This window comes from Vigna angularis, chromosome 6 (assembly GCF_016808095.1).
Source record: "Vigna angularis cultivar LongXiaoDou No.4 chromosome 6, ASM1680809v1, whole genome shotgun sequence".
Lineage (NCBI taxonomy): Eukaryota > Viridiplantae > Streptophyta > Magnoliopsida > Fabales > Fabaceae > Vigna > Vigna angularis.
The window spans coordinates 22590631-22607727 of record NC_068975.1 but is presented as its reverse complement, the minus strand read 5'-3'; the positions used below and the strand labels follow the sequence as shown (position 1 = coordinate 22607727).

The window sequence follows — 17097 nt, the reverse complement described above, 5'->3', positions numbered from 1 at the left end:
ATATATATATATATATATATATATATATATATATATATATATATATATATATATATATATATATATATATATATATATATATATATATATATATAAACACTTAAATGTTTTTTTTATAATGATTACCTTAAAAGGTTAAGTCTAGAAAGTTTATAAATATACTTTTATTAATATAGTTATTACTTTATAACAATAAATTACATGTTTTTTTTATTTATTTATTTATATTCTATTAAATTTATAATATTTTATTTATATGTTATATTCTATCAAATCTATAATATTTTGTTTAGTAGTTTATTTAATATAATGTTACAGTATACATAGAAATAAAATTTAATAATGTTGGTTGTGATGACGTCCAGTTTTTTTTTATTATTTGTTTTGAGATAATGGAATTTCATTTATTTGGAAGCATAGAAAGAAAATTTAATAATGCTGCACACGGTTGTTGGGCAATGATGTTGGATATAGATACTGAGCTTACAACATTTTCAGCAACACAACAATTATCTTCCACACTCACTGAATAAACACTTGGCACTTACAGAATATACAACCAAAATAACTAATTTGACTAAAGAGGTTGGTCACCCATGTCCACTATTAATAAATATCAATTTAATATATATATTTTGTACACACCCCATTTAATACTGTCCAATGTCATTTATAGATAAAAAATACTAACAGATTTATTGTTATAATTTTATCTGAAATATTAGAAAATAATATTGCATCTGTCGATTTTCTTTGAAAACTAATACTTATAAATTTTGTTATGAGAAATTGTTACTAATTTTTTTAAAATATTTGCACAAAATTTTCACATAAAACTTTATAGGAAATACTTCCAAATTTTATAATTTTGTCAGAAATAATTATCTCGATGGAGAAAAAAGTATTTTCTTGCAAAATTTTAACAAATTTACAAGAAAAATACTATGAAATGTGAAAACTTTTAGTAATGATATTTTTAATTATTATTAAATATATTAATGAAATTTGTTGATAGATCCTCTATATTTATAGATTTAAAAGATCTATAAATATTTAAGTAATACTTACTCAATATTTAATATTATTTGTTATTTTCATATTATTTACCAATAGTTACTTATTTAAACGTTAGATAATTTTTTCAATTAAAATTTTCTTAGTTGTTAATGTAGATTAACTTTCCAACCCTTAAAGATCATGCCTTTCATCTCAAAGACTAATGGATAAAATCCAATAAAAAAAATATATCATGCATTTCACCCTGGAAACTAAATTATATTAATATGATATTAGGTCTATTAAAAATCTATTTTATTCAAGATTTAGATTTATCATGTCGATATTGATCTCTTAAGTCTCATATTTGATACCTTCAAACTTGAAAAAATATGTTAAAGTCTTGTGTCAAACTAATAGATAGGATGTAAGGATACTTGGAAGATGTAGAAGAAAGCCCAGTAGAGAAATAGATAGGTTTGGTGTGTCCTCTAACTTTGATACTACTATTAATTAATCTGTTTTGAAATTGAAAAATAATGGCATGTAAATTAGGTCAACTTGAGACTTAACTCTTAATAATTAATGCTATAACAGTTTACCTAGTTGAGAGACACAACTTGGATCCTGAGTAGTGTGTGGATAAATTATTCTATTGTTTTGTATTGTTTTCCTTGAAGTGAAGGGAAGGTGAAATTAATTAATATTCTCACAAGTTTGATGACAACTCACTTTTTGTGTGTTGCAGAGTTAATTTTTTAACCTGCCAAACCAAATTGCAAAATATAGCATATATATGCATAAAGTCAAGAGTCTCTCTTCTTTCAAATTATATATGTGAAGAGGTTCACATGTCACATAAACAACTAACTCATGTGATTTATGTCAACGTTGCATGATTGTTCTATGCTCCAAAACATTGTTTTAAAGGGTAGGTATTTATGTGATGCTACTCCATAAAATAATGTTTCTTGAAACAAACAACGTTTGAAATGTATGATTACAAAATTTTAAATGGCATAGAATGTTCCAATTGCTAAACAAAGATGACATCTGAGTTCAGTGTGCATCAAAAGGGGTGTTTGGTTTCTAAAGGGTGATCATGGATTAAGGTTGACTTTCATGAACTCATTAATTTGTTCCAAATCAATTTAAAGATGCAGATCATTTGTGTGAAACTGATTGGATAAAAAAAATTCGTTTAAATAATGTTATTAAGATCAACTAGTATACATGAAGTATTATTTGTTTTGAATTTTCTAATAATAATTTGTTTTAAAAATATATATTTAAATGATTTTTATTTCAATTCAGTAATTTGAAACTATTTAATATAATAAAATATTAAAATTAGAGATGGAAGAAAGAAAGAAATCTTTAACTTTGGTTCAATAATAAAGGGAGCTTCTTGTGTTAGATAGACACAGTGAAATTGTTAGATGCGCATTTATTAGTAGTAACTATAAAATAAATTCGGAAAGGGTATTAATAAGTGAAACTTAAACTCTCCAGAGTACTTCTACAACCGTATTCAAAATGTATAGTCACCATACTCTTTCAATGTAGCAGAACTTTTGAAAATTTTAAATAACTTTTGTTTTTTACTCTTGAAATTAGCTTTTGTATTTAAAATTAGTATTTGTAACATCTCATTTAGTATCATTACAAATAGACCAATAAAATAGAGCAGTTAAATTTAAAGAAAATATAAAATATTTATACAGTTAACCAAAATCACCACAAGACTATTATATATTTACAATACCAAAAAAGAAGGAACTAAATACGTAAGATTTTACTCAAAATGTGTATATACAAAATATCTATACTAAAAAACTATATATTTGCAACATTACTCTACAAAACTTGCTTTAACGGAACGTCAACGCCCTATGTTCACACCTATCAAATAATTCTTGTAATAAAAACCAAACATACAACAATAGACAAACACAGAAACACACAAAAATAAGATAAACTAATGTAAAAAGAAACAAGTAGTCACATATTAAGATTTCATTATACATTTTATTCCAATCAAATCAAACCAATCATTCTAGTCATGTCATTGACCAAGATAAAACCATCCGGATAGATAGATTGATGTTAGACTACGATAAGTTTTGCATTTGTTGTGGTGAAATAGCTATTCTTCAAGCTACCACACAAGGTTAATCCGTCTACGACCTATGGACAAAGAACATCAGACCATAGACGAGGACATCCTACTACTCTTCACCACATAATCCCCTTCTCTATCTGAGATGACACGATTATTGAAGCATTTGGATAATTTCCAATGTTGAGTCCCTGCATCAATACATCACTTACTTGAAATCACCACTAATAATTTCACCATAGAAATTCTTTCCAAACTATTACTGAATTCCATCACAATTTTCATACCATCGTATCTTTCAAATCATATAATTGAGTATTAAATATAACATCACACCATTTAAATTCAACCACAAAAGAGAAAATAAAACAACCAAGACAACTCAAACCCACTCGCCCAATACCAAAATTATGGCACCCAACGAGCACAAGCTCCCCCAGCGAACACAATCCATTCGTTAGGTGAGAGCCCAAACATGGAGCTTCTCCAACCTAGCGAGATAGCTCACCCAACCCCTGAAACTTACTGTCAAACTCATATCTACTCGCTCAACGAGCTACTAGCTCGCTTATCTATTATGCAGAATCCTGCAAAACACCAATCCTGCAAGATTTGCACCATTATGCAAGATTTGCACCATTCACTCTCACATCTTCTAACTCATAAACCTTCCTAAGTGCCTATAACTACTTTTTACCATTTCTAAACCTTTAATTAAGTTTACCAACTTATTTTTAACTACACTTAACCTCTATTTTAATAATCTTAACATAAATTCATACTTATCATCACTAAATTACTCCTTAAAAGCTAAAAATCCTATTTCATTCATTTCTCAATACATTTTGACCAATAAAGTGTCCAAACAAGTTCTAATTGACTTAGAAACTGACCTAAAGTTACTAGTTTTCCCTTTCATCCCTTAACTCAACATTTCACTTACCAGAATCCCTTAAATTTAGCCCAAAGCAAGCATATCTAAGCTCAATTTTTATCTCTCAACTTGACATCATATTTTGACCATCTATACCAGTTATAAAAGACATTATACCATTTATCAAACTTCAGATACTACTCTACATTCATTACTCTAAAAATTGGCCTACCAACACCCCTTAACTTGGAGTATAATACGGTACAACAACCCCTTCTTTTTTCAACATACATTTTACCACAATTTTGCATTCAATCTTACTTCAAATTCAACATCAATAAGATTACACAACCGTCACACAGTAACATAACATCAAGATTATACCATTAATCACCAAAATTTGCATTTTTCTCAATTCAACTCATCTTAGCTATCATACAAAAATTTATGGAAGACTGTAAATACATAATATATAATATATGCATAAGTTAGGATGTTACAAAATAATTATTGAATGTTGGAAATTTCTTATGACAAAAATAAATTGTGGCTTTTAAACTGTTATGTTATTAGATATAAAGAATTATGTCGTGACTATTGTAGTTATACTTTTAAATCCAAAAAATTATTACAAATTGGAAGTAATGATTTTATTCAAAAATAATTTTCTGATAAATATTCTAAGAAATCAACAAAAACTGTTAAAACATTTTTAATGCACGAGTATATAATAACATCTTATTTTTCTTTGACTGAATCTTATCATATCATATAACTTTCAATATTTCTTGCAAGTTTGTGTTTAAGTAGTGAAATCTCGTGAAATATGTTTTTATAATTTTCTACAATTTAAAAAATAATTTAATTGTATAATTAAGTAGTTTTTAATACTAGAGACTTAAGATTCTATACAATATTCACATTTTCATCATACTCCATTACATACTCCAACGGATGTTTTCTTTTATAGGATTAAGTCTTAAATTAAATATCCTAATAAAATTTGCATTGAAAGTATCTTATAAAGGGAAAATACCAAATTATTGTACAAAAAAAAATTGGTTTAGGTTATTGATGATGTAAATATTTTGTCAATGAAGGTTTTCTCCATTTATCTTTTCAAGTGTAATTTATTGTGAAGAAAATAGATGTAATAATTTTTTAAAACTTTAATGAAATATTCACAATATTTTCTATTTTATCATTTTCATTTTTACACTATAACAAATATATACATGTAAACTAAACAAAAAATAGGTGAAATATAAAAATATTAAAAACATAAAAATTATTTTTAAAAATTAAAAATAACATAAAAATAAAATAAAAATCTTTCTCAAATACATCAGTTAAAAAACAGAGAATAATCATAAATATCTAATTTATAAAGTTTAAAGTTCTTACCTGATTTTGATGAGTTCCTGAATCTAATTTATACAACTTTTATTTGAAGAAACAAGAGAATAAAAAAAAATAAAGATAAGAAATCCAATTCCTTAATTAGGGTTTTTTTATATATTTTTTCTCAAAAGAACAATTGCGAGGAACGCAAACATTTATTACCATTACGACATCCACGAGTTTTCCAATATTTTGAGGGTCTCACACCGTCCTTAACTGCAATGCATTCAATCGTGTAATAAACACAAGAATAATGGTAACGAATATATAAAATGAAAAATAGATTTATGAAAGAAATCTACACAATTTTTAAAATATATAACGGTTTAAATTTAGTAAAAAAATATATGGAGAGACCTTATATTCAGTCAAAGAAAAGTTTTGTTTGAATGCATGCTCTTTCAAAATAATATTAATTATCATTTTTAATTATAAGTTTGTCAAAGTAAGAAACAAAAATATTAAAAAAATTTAAGTAATAACTGTTGATTTAAAAAATTGAAATTATAGAAAAAGGCTACACTATGTTGATATAAAATATTTTCACATTCAAAATTACTATTAATATTAGTAATACTACCTCACGTAATAATAAATTTATTTTGGGATAAAGTTTCGTTATACATCTTTGAAGAAACGCTAAATACTTAAACACTCTTTTTCTATCATATTTGTATATATTTCGAAATTTTAATTAATTTAAAAAATTTTAATGATAAAGTTATAAGTAGATATAAAATAATTTTAATAAAAATATTAGTTATGTTTTAGTTTCTATATGTATTTATGAGGATTTTCATTTTTTTTTTGCATTCTCACTTATAAAAATAGAGATCATATAAAGTAAAAAAATATTTAATCTAAACATATATTAATAACCTTAAATATTGTATTTTAAATATTTTTTTATTTTTAATTAGTATTCTTTATAAGAAAAGGACATAACTAAGCTAATATTATTACTATTATTATCATTATTGCCATCTTTATCTCACAATTTAGAAAGTTATTTAGCTGTTATTAAATTCACTAGAGATTTAAGTTATTTCTATACAATTTAACTTTTACCTGAACAAATGAAGTGATCACCTCATTCTTTTTAATACATTATATTCTTTCAAATTATTTAAAAGTGATTAAATAATAATATTTCCTCGTCCTCAAAATGGAGAAATAAACAATGTTATTAGTTTATTAGCAAAAGAACAACCATATTAATTTAAAATTATATTTTTCAACGAGTAAATATAAAATAATATTAATACAACAGTTAATGTTTACCGTTTGCATTTATTTTCTGAGACACTTTCTCTATTTTGCTTCAATTCTCTCTCGCGAATGGCGTCACCTTCAAACTCGTCACAATATTTTCCCTCTCAAATGAAGAAGAAGAAATTCACACCTTCCCAATGACACCGCCCTTCACTCTCTCCCTCTCCCTCTTCGCCGTTTTCTCTATAACCGCCGTGCACGGCCTCGGCTCCGCCGCCACCGTCGCCGTCACATACGGCACCGCCACCGTCTGCGGTATCGTCGCCGGGGAGCTCCACCACCGCATTCAGTGCTCCAGGGACGGAAGGCGCGTCCCTCTCACACTCCCCAACTCCTCCTTCGATGCCATCTCTGGCGGCAGGAGCTTCTTCTGCGGCCTGCGCTCCGGCGGCCGGAGCCTCCACTGCTGGGACACTGCCGCCGCAGACGGTTCGCTCTGCCCCAAGAGGGTCTTCCACAGCGACGTGGTGCAGCTGGCCGACGTGGCAGTTGGTGATTCCCAGGTGTGCGCGAGGGAGGTGCAATCCGGTGTGGTGAGGTGCTGGAGAGGAAACAAGAGGGTCGAATTTTCTTCTCCCTCGGAGAGCTTAAGGTTTCGGAGTGTCACATGTGGTCGTGGTTTTTCATGTGGGATATTGAGAGAGAGCGGGAGGGTTGTGTGTTGGGGTGGTGGTGGTGGTGATGAGGGTGCATATATCAGTGGTGAGATTCAAAGAAAGTTTGAGAATTTTTCTATGTCGAGTTTGGTTGCTGGGGTGTCTCATGCATGTGGTTTGACTCTTCACGGGGCTTTGGTTTGTGGAGGGAACAATCGTTCAGGTCAACTTGGAAACAGTGCTTTTTTAAGTTCTTTGGATTTTTCGGCTCTTGCTTTGGGAGAGGGTTTCACGTGTGGTATTAGGCGGAGGAATGGGATTGTTGTGTGTTGGGGTGGTGGTTTTGATAGTGATGTGGTGAAGGGTGTTTCTTTTGAGTCTCTTGTGGCTGGTTTGGATTATGTTTGTGGGTTGATGACTGGGAATTTGTCTGTGGTTTGTTGGGGTGGTAAGGGTGGGTTTGATGTGGCTAATGAGATTCCATTGGGAGAGATTCTCCCGGCTCCTTGTGTGGAGGGTGGATGTGGTAGCTCTTGTAGTACATATCCTGATTCTGATGCTCTTTGTCATGGGTCTGGGAGTATTTGTTATGATTGCCAAACTGAGGTTCCACTGGCTGTGCCATTGTTTCCACCACCATCATCACAAGTGCCTTCTTCACATGAAGGAAGAAACTTGAAGGAGTTTTTGGTGTTTCTGGTTGTTGGATCAGTTGGGGCTTTTGCGGGTCTATGTACTATTGTTTATTTCCTTTGGTTTAGTGCAAAGAGGGTTTTGGTGAGGAGAGAAGTAAGTAATAGTTCTGTGAAGCCTACAAGCTCGGAGAGTGATGCCTATGTGGATATAATCCCAATGCCTAATGTTGGTTCCAATGGAACAACCTTCAGAACTTTTTCTAGCAAAAGCCATGGGTCAAGAAGATTGAGGAGGCATAGGAGTGGTTCATCATCGAAGCATGTGGACAGGACCGAGAGTTTCTCATTGCGTGAACTGGCTACAGCCACTGACAATTTCTCATTGTATAATAAGATAGGTGCTGGTAGCTTCGGCAGTGTTTACAAAGGCATTCTAGGAGATGGTCGTGAAGTGGCCATTAAAAGAGGAGATACTAGTACTGTGAAGAAGAAATTTCAGGAGAAAGAAATTGCTTTTGATTCTGAATTGGCCATGCTGTCCCGGCTTCACCACAAGCATTTGGTGAGGCTAATTGGGTTCTGCGAGGAGAACGATGAGAGGCTTTTGGTCTATGAGTACATGAGCAATGGCTCACTTTATGACCATTTGCACGACAAAAACAATACAGAGAAGAGTAGCAGCATTTTAAATTCTTGGAAGATGCGGATCAAGGTTGCTTTGGGTGCTGCTAGGGGAATTGAATACATTCACAACTATGCTGTGCCACCCATTATTCACAGGGATATCAAGTCATCAAACATACTTTTGGACTCAAACTGGAATGCCAGAGTATCTGATTTTGGATTGTCACTAATTTGGCTCGAGAGTGAGCAAGAGTTGATGTCCACCAAGGCAGTTGGAACTGTTGGCTACATAGACCCTGAGTACTATGTGCTGAATGTGCTAACCACAAAGAGTGATGTGTATGGTTTAGGAGTGGTGATGCTGGAGCTTCTCACAGGAAAGAGAGCAGTGTTCAAAACTGAAGATGGGTCAAGCCCTATAGGGGTAGTGGAACACACAGGGCCAAAGATAGCATCAGGAGAGCTTTGGAGTGTGTTGGATTACAGAGTTGGACAGCCAGAAGTAAATGAGGTTGAGTCCCTTGAGATCATGGCTTACACTGCTATGCACTGTGTGAACATGGAGGGAAAAGAGAGGCCAGAAATGACTGACATAGTTGCTAACTTGGAGAGGGCATTGGCTTTCATTGAAGGCAGCCCTACCAGCATTTCCCTTGCTTCCTTCTCTGCCCCTCTTGAATGAAACCTCATCCTCTCATTCATTCATGAAATTCTTTTATTTATTTTTTCTTTACCTTTTACAGAATTATTCTTTGGATTGTACACCTATGAACTTTGTAGGGGAAAGCATAACAAGAATTTCTGATCTGAGATAGAGAGAAAACAAAACAAAAGCATCAATATTGATGATCAATTTTCATCCTCAACCATTTTGCTCGACTTTTCAGTTTTCATGACTGCATAGTATCACAATTAACTATTGTATTTGTTTATAATATAACTTTTCACAAGATCAGATATAACGAAACAGCCACCACAATTAAAATAATAGGTTAAAACTTTGTAAGATAATTAGTTAAGCAACTGCAAAGTGAGTAGTTAGCAATTGATTACATGATTTTGGTATAACTGTGTAGTCTTGAGTGTTGTGTATGAAATAAAGAGGTAGGTGTTACTTGGGAGTTGTTGGACTTACTGAGTGAGGCCAGCTTATTTGGTTCTTCTGAAACCACCCAAAAGCACTAGCCATTCAGAAGGTAACAATTTTGAATAGATTTAATTAATTAATGAATGGTTCTGTCATCATCTTTTGCTTAGTTTAATTGCTGGCCATGGAGGCATGGGACATGCAGAATTAATTAGTGCTAAGGTAAGTCAAATGCTGCCAAATTTGAGATCAAAACCACGTTGGTGGCACATTGATTTTTAAGCCCATTTTCAACGCAACCAGCGGTCTTCATGCTTACACGCAACAGATGGTGATCTGTCCTAGATCAATGAATTGTATATGGATTTCTTTTTCAAGCATTCTTTGTTTCATATTAAATGTTCACCATTTATGCTCTTCTTATAGGTAAGCAATGGCATTGAAAATAATATTTAGGGCTGTTTAAACAAGTTTCTTTGAAGAGTTTATAGAAGAAAAGTAGAATAAATTTCTTCTGGATAAGTTTTTTTGCACAACTTCTAGATAAGTTATAACCAATTTTGTAGAGAAACTAAAATCACTTTTCTGAAATATGGTTAATTTTTAATAGAATGTGTTTCTCTATTTCATTTTCTTGCCAAATTAAAAGCATTATTTTTAGGTACAATTCTGAGAAGATGCAAGTGCCAATCCAATGCAGTTTTTCGTTTTCTTTTTCATCTCATTTAGGCCATTCAGGTTGTGTTTAAGCCTTTTCTCTGTGGTGGGTTATTGCTAAGAAGATTAAGACCATTGACTTGAGAAGATGATACGGAGAAGTAACTCTGATGCAAAATCTGATACGTTTTCCTTATTTGAATTTTGTCTAACGATGATAAAATTCAATTCTATAAATTGGTTTAATTCATCGTGATCTAAAATCAATCTAGAGTTTCTTTGCAGTTGTGTTTGATTCACATCATGGAGTTATAACTAATCTATGAATGTGCTTTTGGATAAATAACTGGAACTCATGATATGTATTATCCAAAACGTGCCTGGGAACTTTCCCAATTAATTAGGAAATTCAGGTCAAGATCGATTTTGACCAGTAATAGTTTATTTGATTCAGAATTTTGATCTCAGACTCAGATAGCTGTCAAGTGTGTGACACGAGTTGACTGGTTTTAATTGATTATTAGTACAATGATTATTTGATTAAAAAATTATTATTATATTTATTGTCATTAGCATATTAACACTGGCATGATTAATATAATATTAAATTGTTAAATTTTGAGTGACGTTGTTGTTGGGTTTCTATGGACTAAAAAAGTGTTTTATGGCATTGCTTGGTCTTGGAAACTTCCCCGTTATGGTTAATGGCCCAAACGTTTTTAATTTTTAGCTCATTTCTTTTCTTGATGCATTACTTGTTAGATTAGGAGATGCTGCTACAACTCAATATATGATATTTTTAGAAGTTTTCATCATTTTGGTACTTAAATCGTGTTGTTTATAGTGGCATGAATCCACTACGCTATAAAAAACTTGAGTGCCTTCTAAGAAAATTCTACACGGAAATTCACTAGAGTCACCATGTTTCAAGAATTTTGAAGTTCACAGAAACTCAACATTCATCCACTGCATGATACCACGTTCTCCTCCTTTAACAGCGGCGAACCCATTTAAACCATCATCTGTGCAAGTGTTGCGAGATGATGCAAACATGGGATAGTAATTTTTTTTAATAAGAAACATATTCCTATTGTTACTATCATTACTGCTATTAATGTGCATTGTTATTCAGTTTTATTACAATTTGACATCAATAATTATTATAATACGAAATCATAATTTAATATTTGATTAACAAAATTATTTTTTTATGTAGAATTATTGAAATATATAATATTTAATAAAAATTATACCTATCTCTCATAGATATCAGTGTTATTCATGAAAAATGTCTGATGTTGAAATAATCTCCTGAACCTATGACAATTTTTTTATGACGAAAAGTTAGCAGTCACATCACGAAAACATTCACAGCGAATCAATACTAGCTGAAATTTTACTAAATTTACAATGTATGTTGCATCGGACTGATTCATCTTATTTTGGTTGTGATTAAGAAATTTACAAAAAGAAACAAAACAAAGTGCAACAAAAGAATGAAAGGATGATCTATTTCTAAAGCTAAATCTTGTAAATTATAACTACAAGGCACTATATTTTTACAAAAATTAAAAATGTGCAATTTGTTTTGATGTCAGGAACCGTGATTCCCTGTTGTTGGATATTGCACATCCTTAGTATTTTTGTGATGGTAAACTATAGATGAGATAACTCTATAGAGGTTTGAGATTGCAGGGAGGGGTTGGCGCATGGGATGCAGATGATTTACGGAGAAACGCCCTCTGCTTGTCATCAGCATAGCAAAGCAGAGATTCTTCACAAACTTCCAAGGAAGTTGGTGGTGGAGTAGGCTTGAAGTCTTGAAGTTTTGAGTACTCAGAAATTAGGTGGAACATGTATTCATAAATTCGATCAATGGTCAAGCTTTCCATAAATTCCTGTCCTCTTTTCCCTATAGCCTCTGCCTGCAACAATACAAAAGCAACCATGTGAATGATCAAGTTCATTTGGGTACAGTTTCTCACACAACATTTTACAAGTTCAATAATTAAGGTATCCCAAAACTCACGGGTAATTTTTGTACCAAAATACTTTTGAATCATTTCATGTTGGTAAGTAGCATGACAATATCACGTTATCAGAGAAAAAGACACTAGATAATTATGGTTGGGCCTTTCATTATTTGTGTAGGGTCTATTAATAACACGATAATATCATGTTCTTTACTGGTATGAGACAATCCTCTTTCCTGATAATCATGGTCTTGTGATTTTCAGACGAAAAAAGAATAGTTATCACATTCATTTTGAGAAGTTAAATTGAACACTCATTCCAATTTCCAACCATTTGAATTTGAAAATTTAACTACACAAAAAGAAAAATCATAATGCAGAGGCTGAAATTTTACAGTGAACACAAAAATAATTCTTTTCAAAAATCAGTTTGAGAGAAGGTATAGCATACAAAGGTCCTCACGGATGAAAACTTAAATGGCAGAAATAATGAACAACGAATAAATAAATACCTCCTCTAAGTGTTGATTTCCCCATTCTACAGCATACTTTATAGATGGACATAGCTTTAGGGGATCAACAGGCCAAAAGTTATGCTCTGGAACAAGGCCACGGCTGAAAAAATCTTCATACTGGGGTGCTATAAGTAATGCAACAGAATCGCAAGACAGAATATATTTCAAACTCACAGACCATGCATACCCTTCAGCATAGATCTTATACCTGTAGGAAAAAGGCATACAAGAAGGTGACGAAAAGAGAAAATTGGGCAACACAATATGAAAAAGCCCTAGGAAGTATGTTACTTTTCAGAATATGATATACATATAACCAAAAGACATCCAAATTTTGTGCAACTTTTTATTTTTTATATTCTTGCTCAAATGAAGAATCCACTACAAGCTCTTGTACAATGTGCACCATTAACTGTTCAAAAGAATCCATATTTTGTTTGGTGTCCGTTGTGACCCATGTAATACTCACCGATGATTACACTGATCAGAAAGTCTTGACTCCTTAAAGCCTGCCTTAGCTGCTTCATCCCAATCCTGCAATGCAGATAAAAATGGTAAGCATGGAAAATTGAAATTACAAAACACAATTAAGGTCCTCGTTATATAAATCAATTTAATCGAACCTGACGCATAATTTGTGCTCCCCATTTCCTAGAATGATTACAGTTTAGTAACTCAACACGAATAGGAGATGAAACATCTGGGTTTCCTTTCCAGTATGCCCGTGGTATCTTATTTCTCCAACTAACCGCCTGAGAACCTCTCTTGATATCTGGGAACTCTTCACTCCAGGGTCGTATGTTTATCTCTGCCCTGAGCAACAAATGTTCAACAGATTCATGGTTCAAGTCAAAACAAACACACCAAAATGATCAAGCTATGTTGCACCTTCTCACTAGACCATAGAACATCAACATAGTTAATTTACGTTAATCCTATGGTATGCTCTGTTTCTTTTTTAGATTATCTTCACTTTCTCAGTTGACAATTTCCCTCACTCAACAAAAGTGATCTTGTGTCATTTCAAAAGTATTCTAAACATTTGGCAAAAGAACAGAGATTATCTTTCTAAAGGCAAGCTCTCCACTACTTTCTGGAGTAAGGAAAAACAAAACTTTTATCCTTAAAATACACACATAAGATGTATTAACTAATAAAATTTTCTAAATCAAAATAATAATATGCATTAAAGTTATGGACGATTATGGTAACACTCATATTATAATAGACAACAGCAGGAATTACACAGAAAAAAACAAGAGGAACATAGTTTAATTCAAATTAGTCCTAGTCCCATCCCAATTTCTTGAAACAATACATTGCTTTCCAGGGTTTGTCTGCAAACACACGCAAATAACAATGCACATGTCATTAAATTTAAGAACCAAAAAGTGCAATGTACATTCATCTAAAAGATGATTATTTCTTTTGGGGGGAGATACCCAGATCCATTTAAGAAATTTCTACTTTTCAATAGATATTATTTCATTCCACACAAAATTGGGAGAAACTTAGGAGATACAATTATTTATCAACCATAACATAGTCTTGAAGGTAAAGATGAATAGAATATCTTTAAAAATACCCCTTACACAACAACCAAGTGGATTAAAAATCGAAGGCGTTGAATTGAATGACCCACACAAAGCAATAAGAAAAAGGTGGTATTTTGGCACAACCCCGTTGAAAATCTTACCAACCCCAGAAAGACCAATCCGGAAAAGGGATGTCAAAGTGTTCCTTTGTGGTGCAATACCGAAAGAGAGGCACAGGCATTCCTTGGTATTCAACCCTGTTAACGGTTGGCTTATCCATGCAATCAAACATCATATCCACATCAGGCACCTTTCCAGGGTATCTCTTCAGAAGCTGCAACAAACCCCACAGAGTGAACATCGCCCTACTCTGCACACACGCATAGTACCAATCCACAAACATCTTCCCGTCAACAATCACCACTCTGAACGCCGCGAGCCGCTGCGCCCCCGCCACGTGCCCCTTCGTGATCCGGCTCTCCATCCACGGCTCCAGGTCCCTCCGGATCGCCCCGAAAAAGTCCGGACACTCCCCCCCGCCGCCGGGGAACTTCCGCCGTTCTTCACCGCTCTCTCCGGCCGCATAACGGCACGTCAAATAGGAGCACTGTAGGATTTTGTACGCACGCTGCTGGCGAGTCTCCTCGTCAAAGGGCTTGTGAGGGAAAACGTGCCACGGCGTCGGTTCTAGGTTGTGACCCACCACCGTTCCGGTCCTTGAAACGACGTCGTCAACCTGTCCAACGAAATCACCCAGAGAAGGCAGAGTGACCAAAAGCGTGAAAAAAGTTACAAAGCAAATAAGGAAAGGAAAATGGGAAGTGGGCAAGGAAGAGAAAAAATGGGGTTGATGAAATTGAGGACCTTGTAGAGGAGAAGGCCGGTGAGGGAGAAAAGGGAGAGAGCAAGAACACAGGGAAGTAAATACGCGGGGGAACGAGGGGTGTGTTTGGAAGGGAGTACCATGTTCTAAGAAGAAAAAATTGAGAATGGCGAAGAAGAAGCAAAATAAGAAAGAAGTAGAAGAAGAAGAAGAAGAAGAAGAAGAAGAAGAAGAAGAAGAAGAAAGAGAGTAGTTTTGGTGCATTGTTTGTTGAGGTGTTGAGTGGTGCATGCAATTAGTTGTGGAAAAGGCGGGGTCCTATTTTGAGAAGCTCTTATGTCTTTTTGGTTAGTTTTTGTTTCTCTTTTTTCTCGTGGTGATGAAGGGTCCCTCTGCCCCTTAGCATGAAATGCCACAGAAGTCAGGTGAAGAGGACACGTGGGTGAAATGAGATATTTTGTCTGGTGATGCATGATTGCATGACAGAGAAAATTTGGAGACACTCTCGTTTTAATTTTTACAAGCACATGGTGGACAAGTTATGCCGCACCGAAACTCTAGTTATCACTGTATGGAGTTATTACATTTGGACGCTTCTTCAAACTTTCGTAGACAAGGAATGCCGCACCAAACACAGATCATCGCTTGAAGTATGTTTGGACCTTTTCTCAAATTTTACTACCTTGGAGGCATCTTCAAAAGAATTCAAATATGAAAGATGTCATGTATTCTAAATTTTAAGTTTAAAAAGGTTTACTTATCACAGTTAAAATTTCGTCTCAGTAGTACTATATCAAAATGTATTAAACTTTTTTCGTGTCAAGAGTTTATTTTCATTGATCCAATATATATGAATAAATTTTAATTTTTTGTTGTAATTTTTATAATTTAAAATCAAATTAAATATAAAAAAGTCTGACTTTGACAAGTATGGTTAAAATAAAGTCAAAATAACATGCAATAGTTTTTAACTTTAAAATACATGCTTTAAGAAGAATCAACAACTTAATTCTTTAAAATTATTTAAATATTTTTTTAAATGTAAAAGTTTTTAGATTATATTTTGTTACGTTGAGCTTGAATTTGGTCAAGGCTTGGAAATGAATATATGGTTATCTATAAATATGGTCAAATTCGTTTCTCATACGTAAAAATAGCAAACAAAATCAAAGCCGAAAAAAATTATCAAAATAATCTATTATCTTACACCAGTTATTATTATCATATGTATCCGTTACGGGGGGAAAATGTGACTTTTAGAATGAGGAGAATTTTGTTTTTAATTCTTTGATATAATGTGTATGAGAAGTTAAATTAAACTAAAGTTCTTATTTGTATTAATGTGATTTTGTATGATACGGTTTCCACACGTCTAATTAAACCGTGGAATTTTCTTTAACTTTCTTGAATTTCCTTTGCCATTTGGGACATGTGCAATCTTCTTCAATAATTTCATAAAAGGCAATTGTAAGTGTTAAACTCAAGATTAATCTTAATACCCTTTCTATCATAAATTAAAAAAAAATTATGTTTCGGAATATAGGATCAAGGTTAACATTCAACATCTAGAAGATCATTTAAGGGATCCAAAAGTTATCTATTACTTTTTTGTAGTAGTTTGTCCAAATTGTTAAGGGGTAGTTGTGCAAGACACACTAATATCAAAGTCAACTCAATGTTTGACTATTCAGATATTAATGTAGCAGTAAATCCAATCATTTACCTTCCTACCTCAAACCTATATTTATAGATTATGAGAACCTTCCTACCTCAAACTTATATTTCTATAATCTGGCGTGGGCTTGTGATTAGTGATGACCTAATTATTGGTAATCATACTTTATCTTTTAAGTTGTTCAATATTAGAATTAATTACCTCGACCATGACCGGACGATCAGACTCTCTTGACTGTCCGATCATGAAGATGATTTACTTGTATATCTCCTTGACAGTTGGTTGTTCGGTTTATGACTGTCAAGACGATTATAC

At 32.8% G+C, this 17097-nt stretch overlaps 2 protein-coding genes across 2 annotated transcripts; one reads left to right on the top strand and one right to left on the bottom strand.

Annotated features, from left to right (window-relative positions):
* The first annotated feature begins 6678 nt into the window (after nt 1-6678).
* Nucleotides 6679-9370, top strand: LOC108342241 (putative serine/threonine-protein kinase-like protein CCR3). Its single transcript, XM_017579985.2, has one exon. The coding sequence runs from the start codon at nt 6800-6802 to the stop codon at nt 9197-9199; it is 2400 nt and encodes a 799-aa protein (XP_017435474.1). The 5' UTR covers nt 6679-6799; the 3' UTR covers nt 9200-9370.
* Nucleotides 9371-11745: 2375 nt separating this feature from the next.
* LOC108341088 (uncharacterized) lies at nt 11746-15732 on the bottom strand. The gene is made up of 6 exons (XM_017578707.2): nt 15149-15732; nt 14446-15020; nt 13373-13562; nt 13219-13283; nt 12747-12957; nt 11746-12186 (listed from the first exon to the last, which is right to left on the bottom strand). Exons 1-6 carry the CDS (start codon nt 15248-15250, stop codon nt 11935-11937), a joined length of 1395 nt encoding a protein of 464 aa, XP_017434196.1. The 5' UTR covers nt 15251-15732; the 3' UTR covers nt 11746-11934.
* Nucleotides 15733-17097: the final 1365 nt, after the last annotated feature.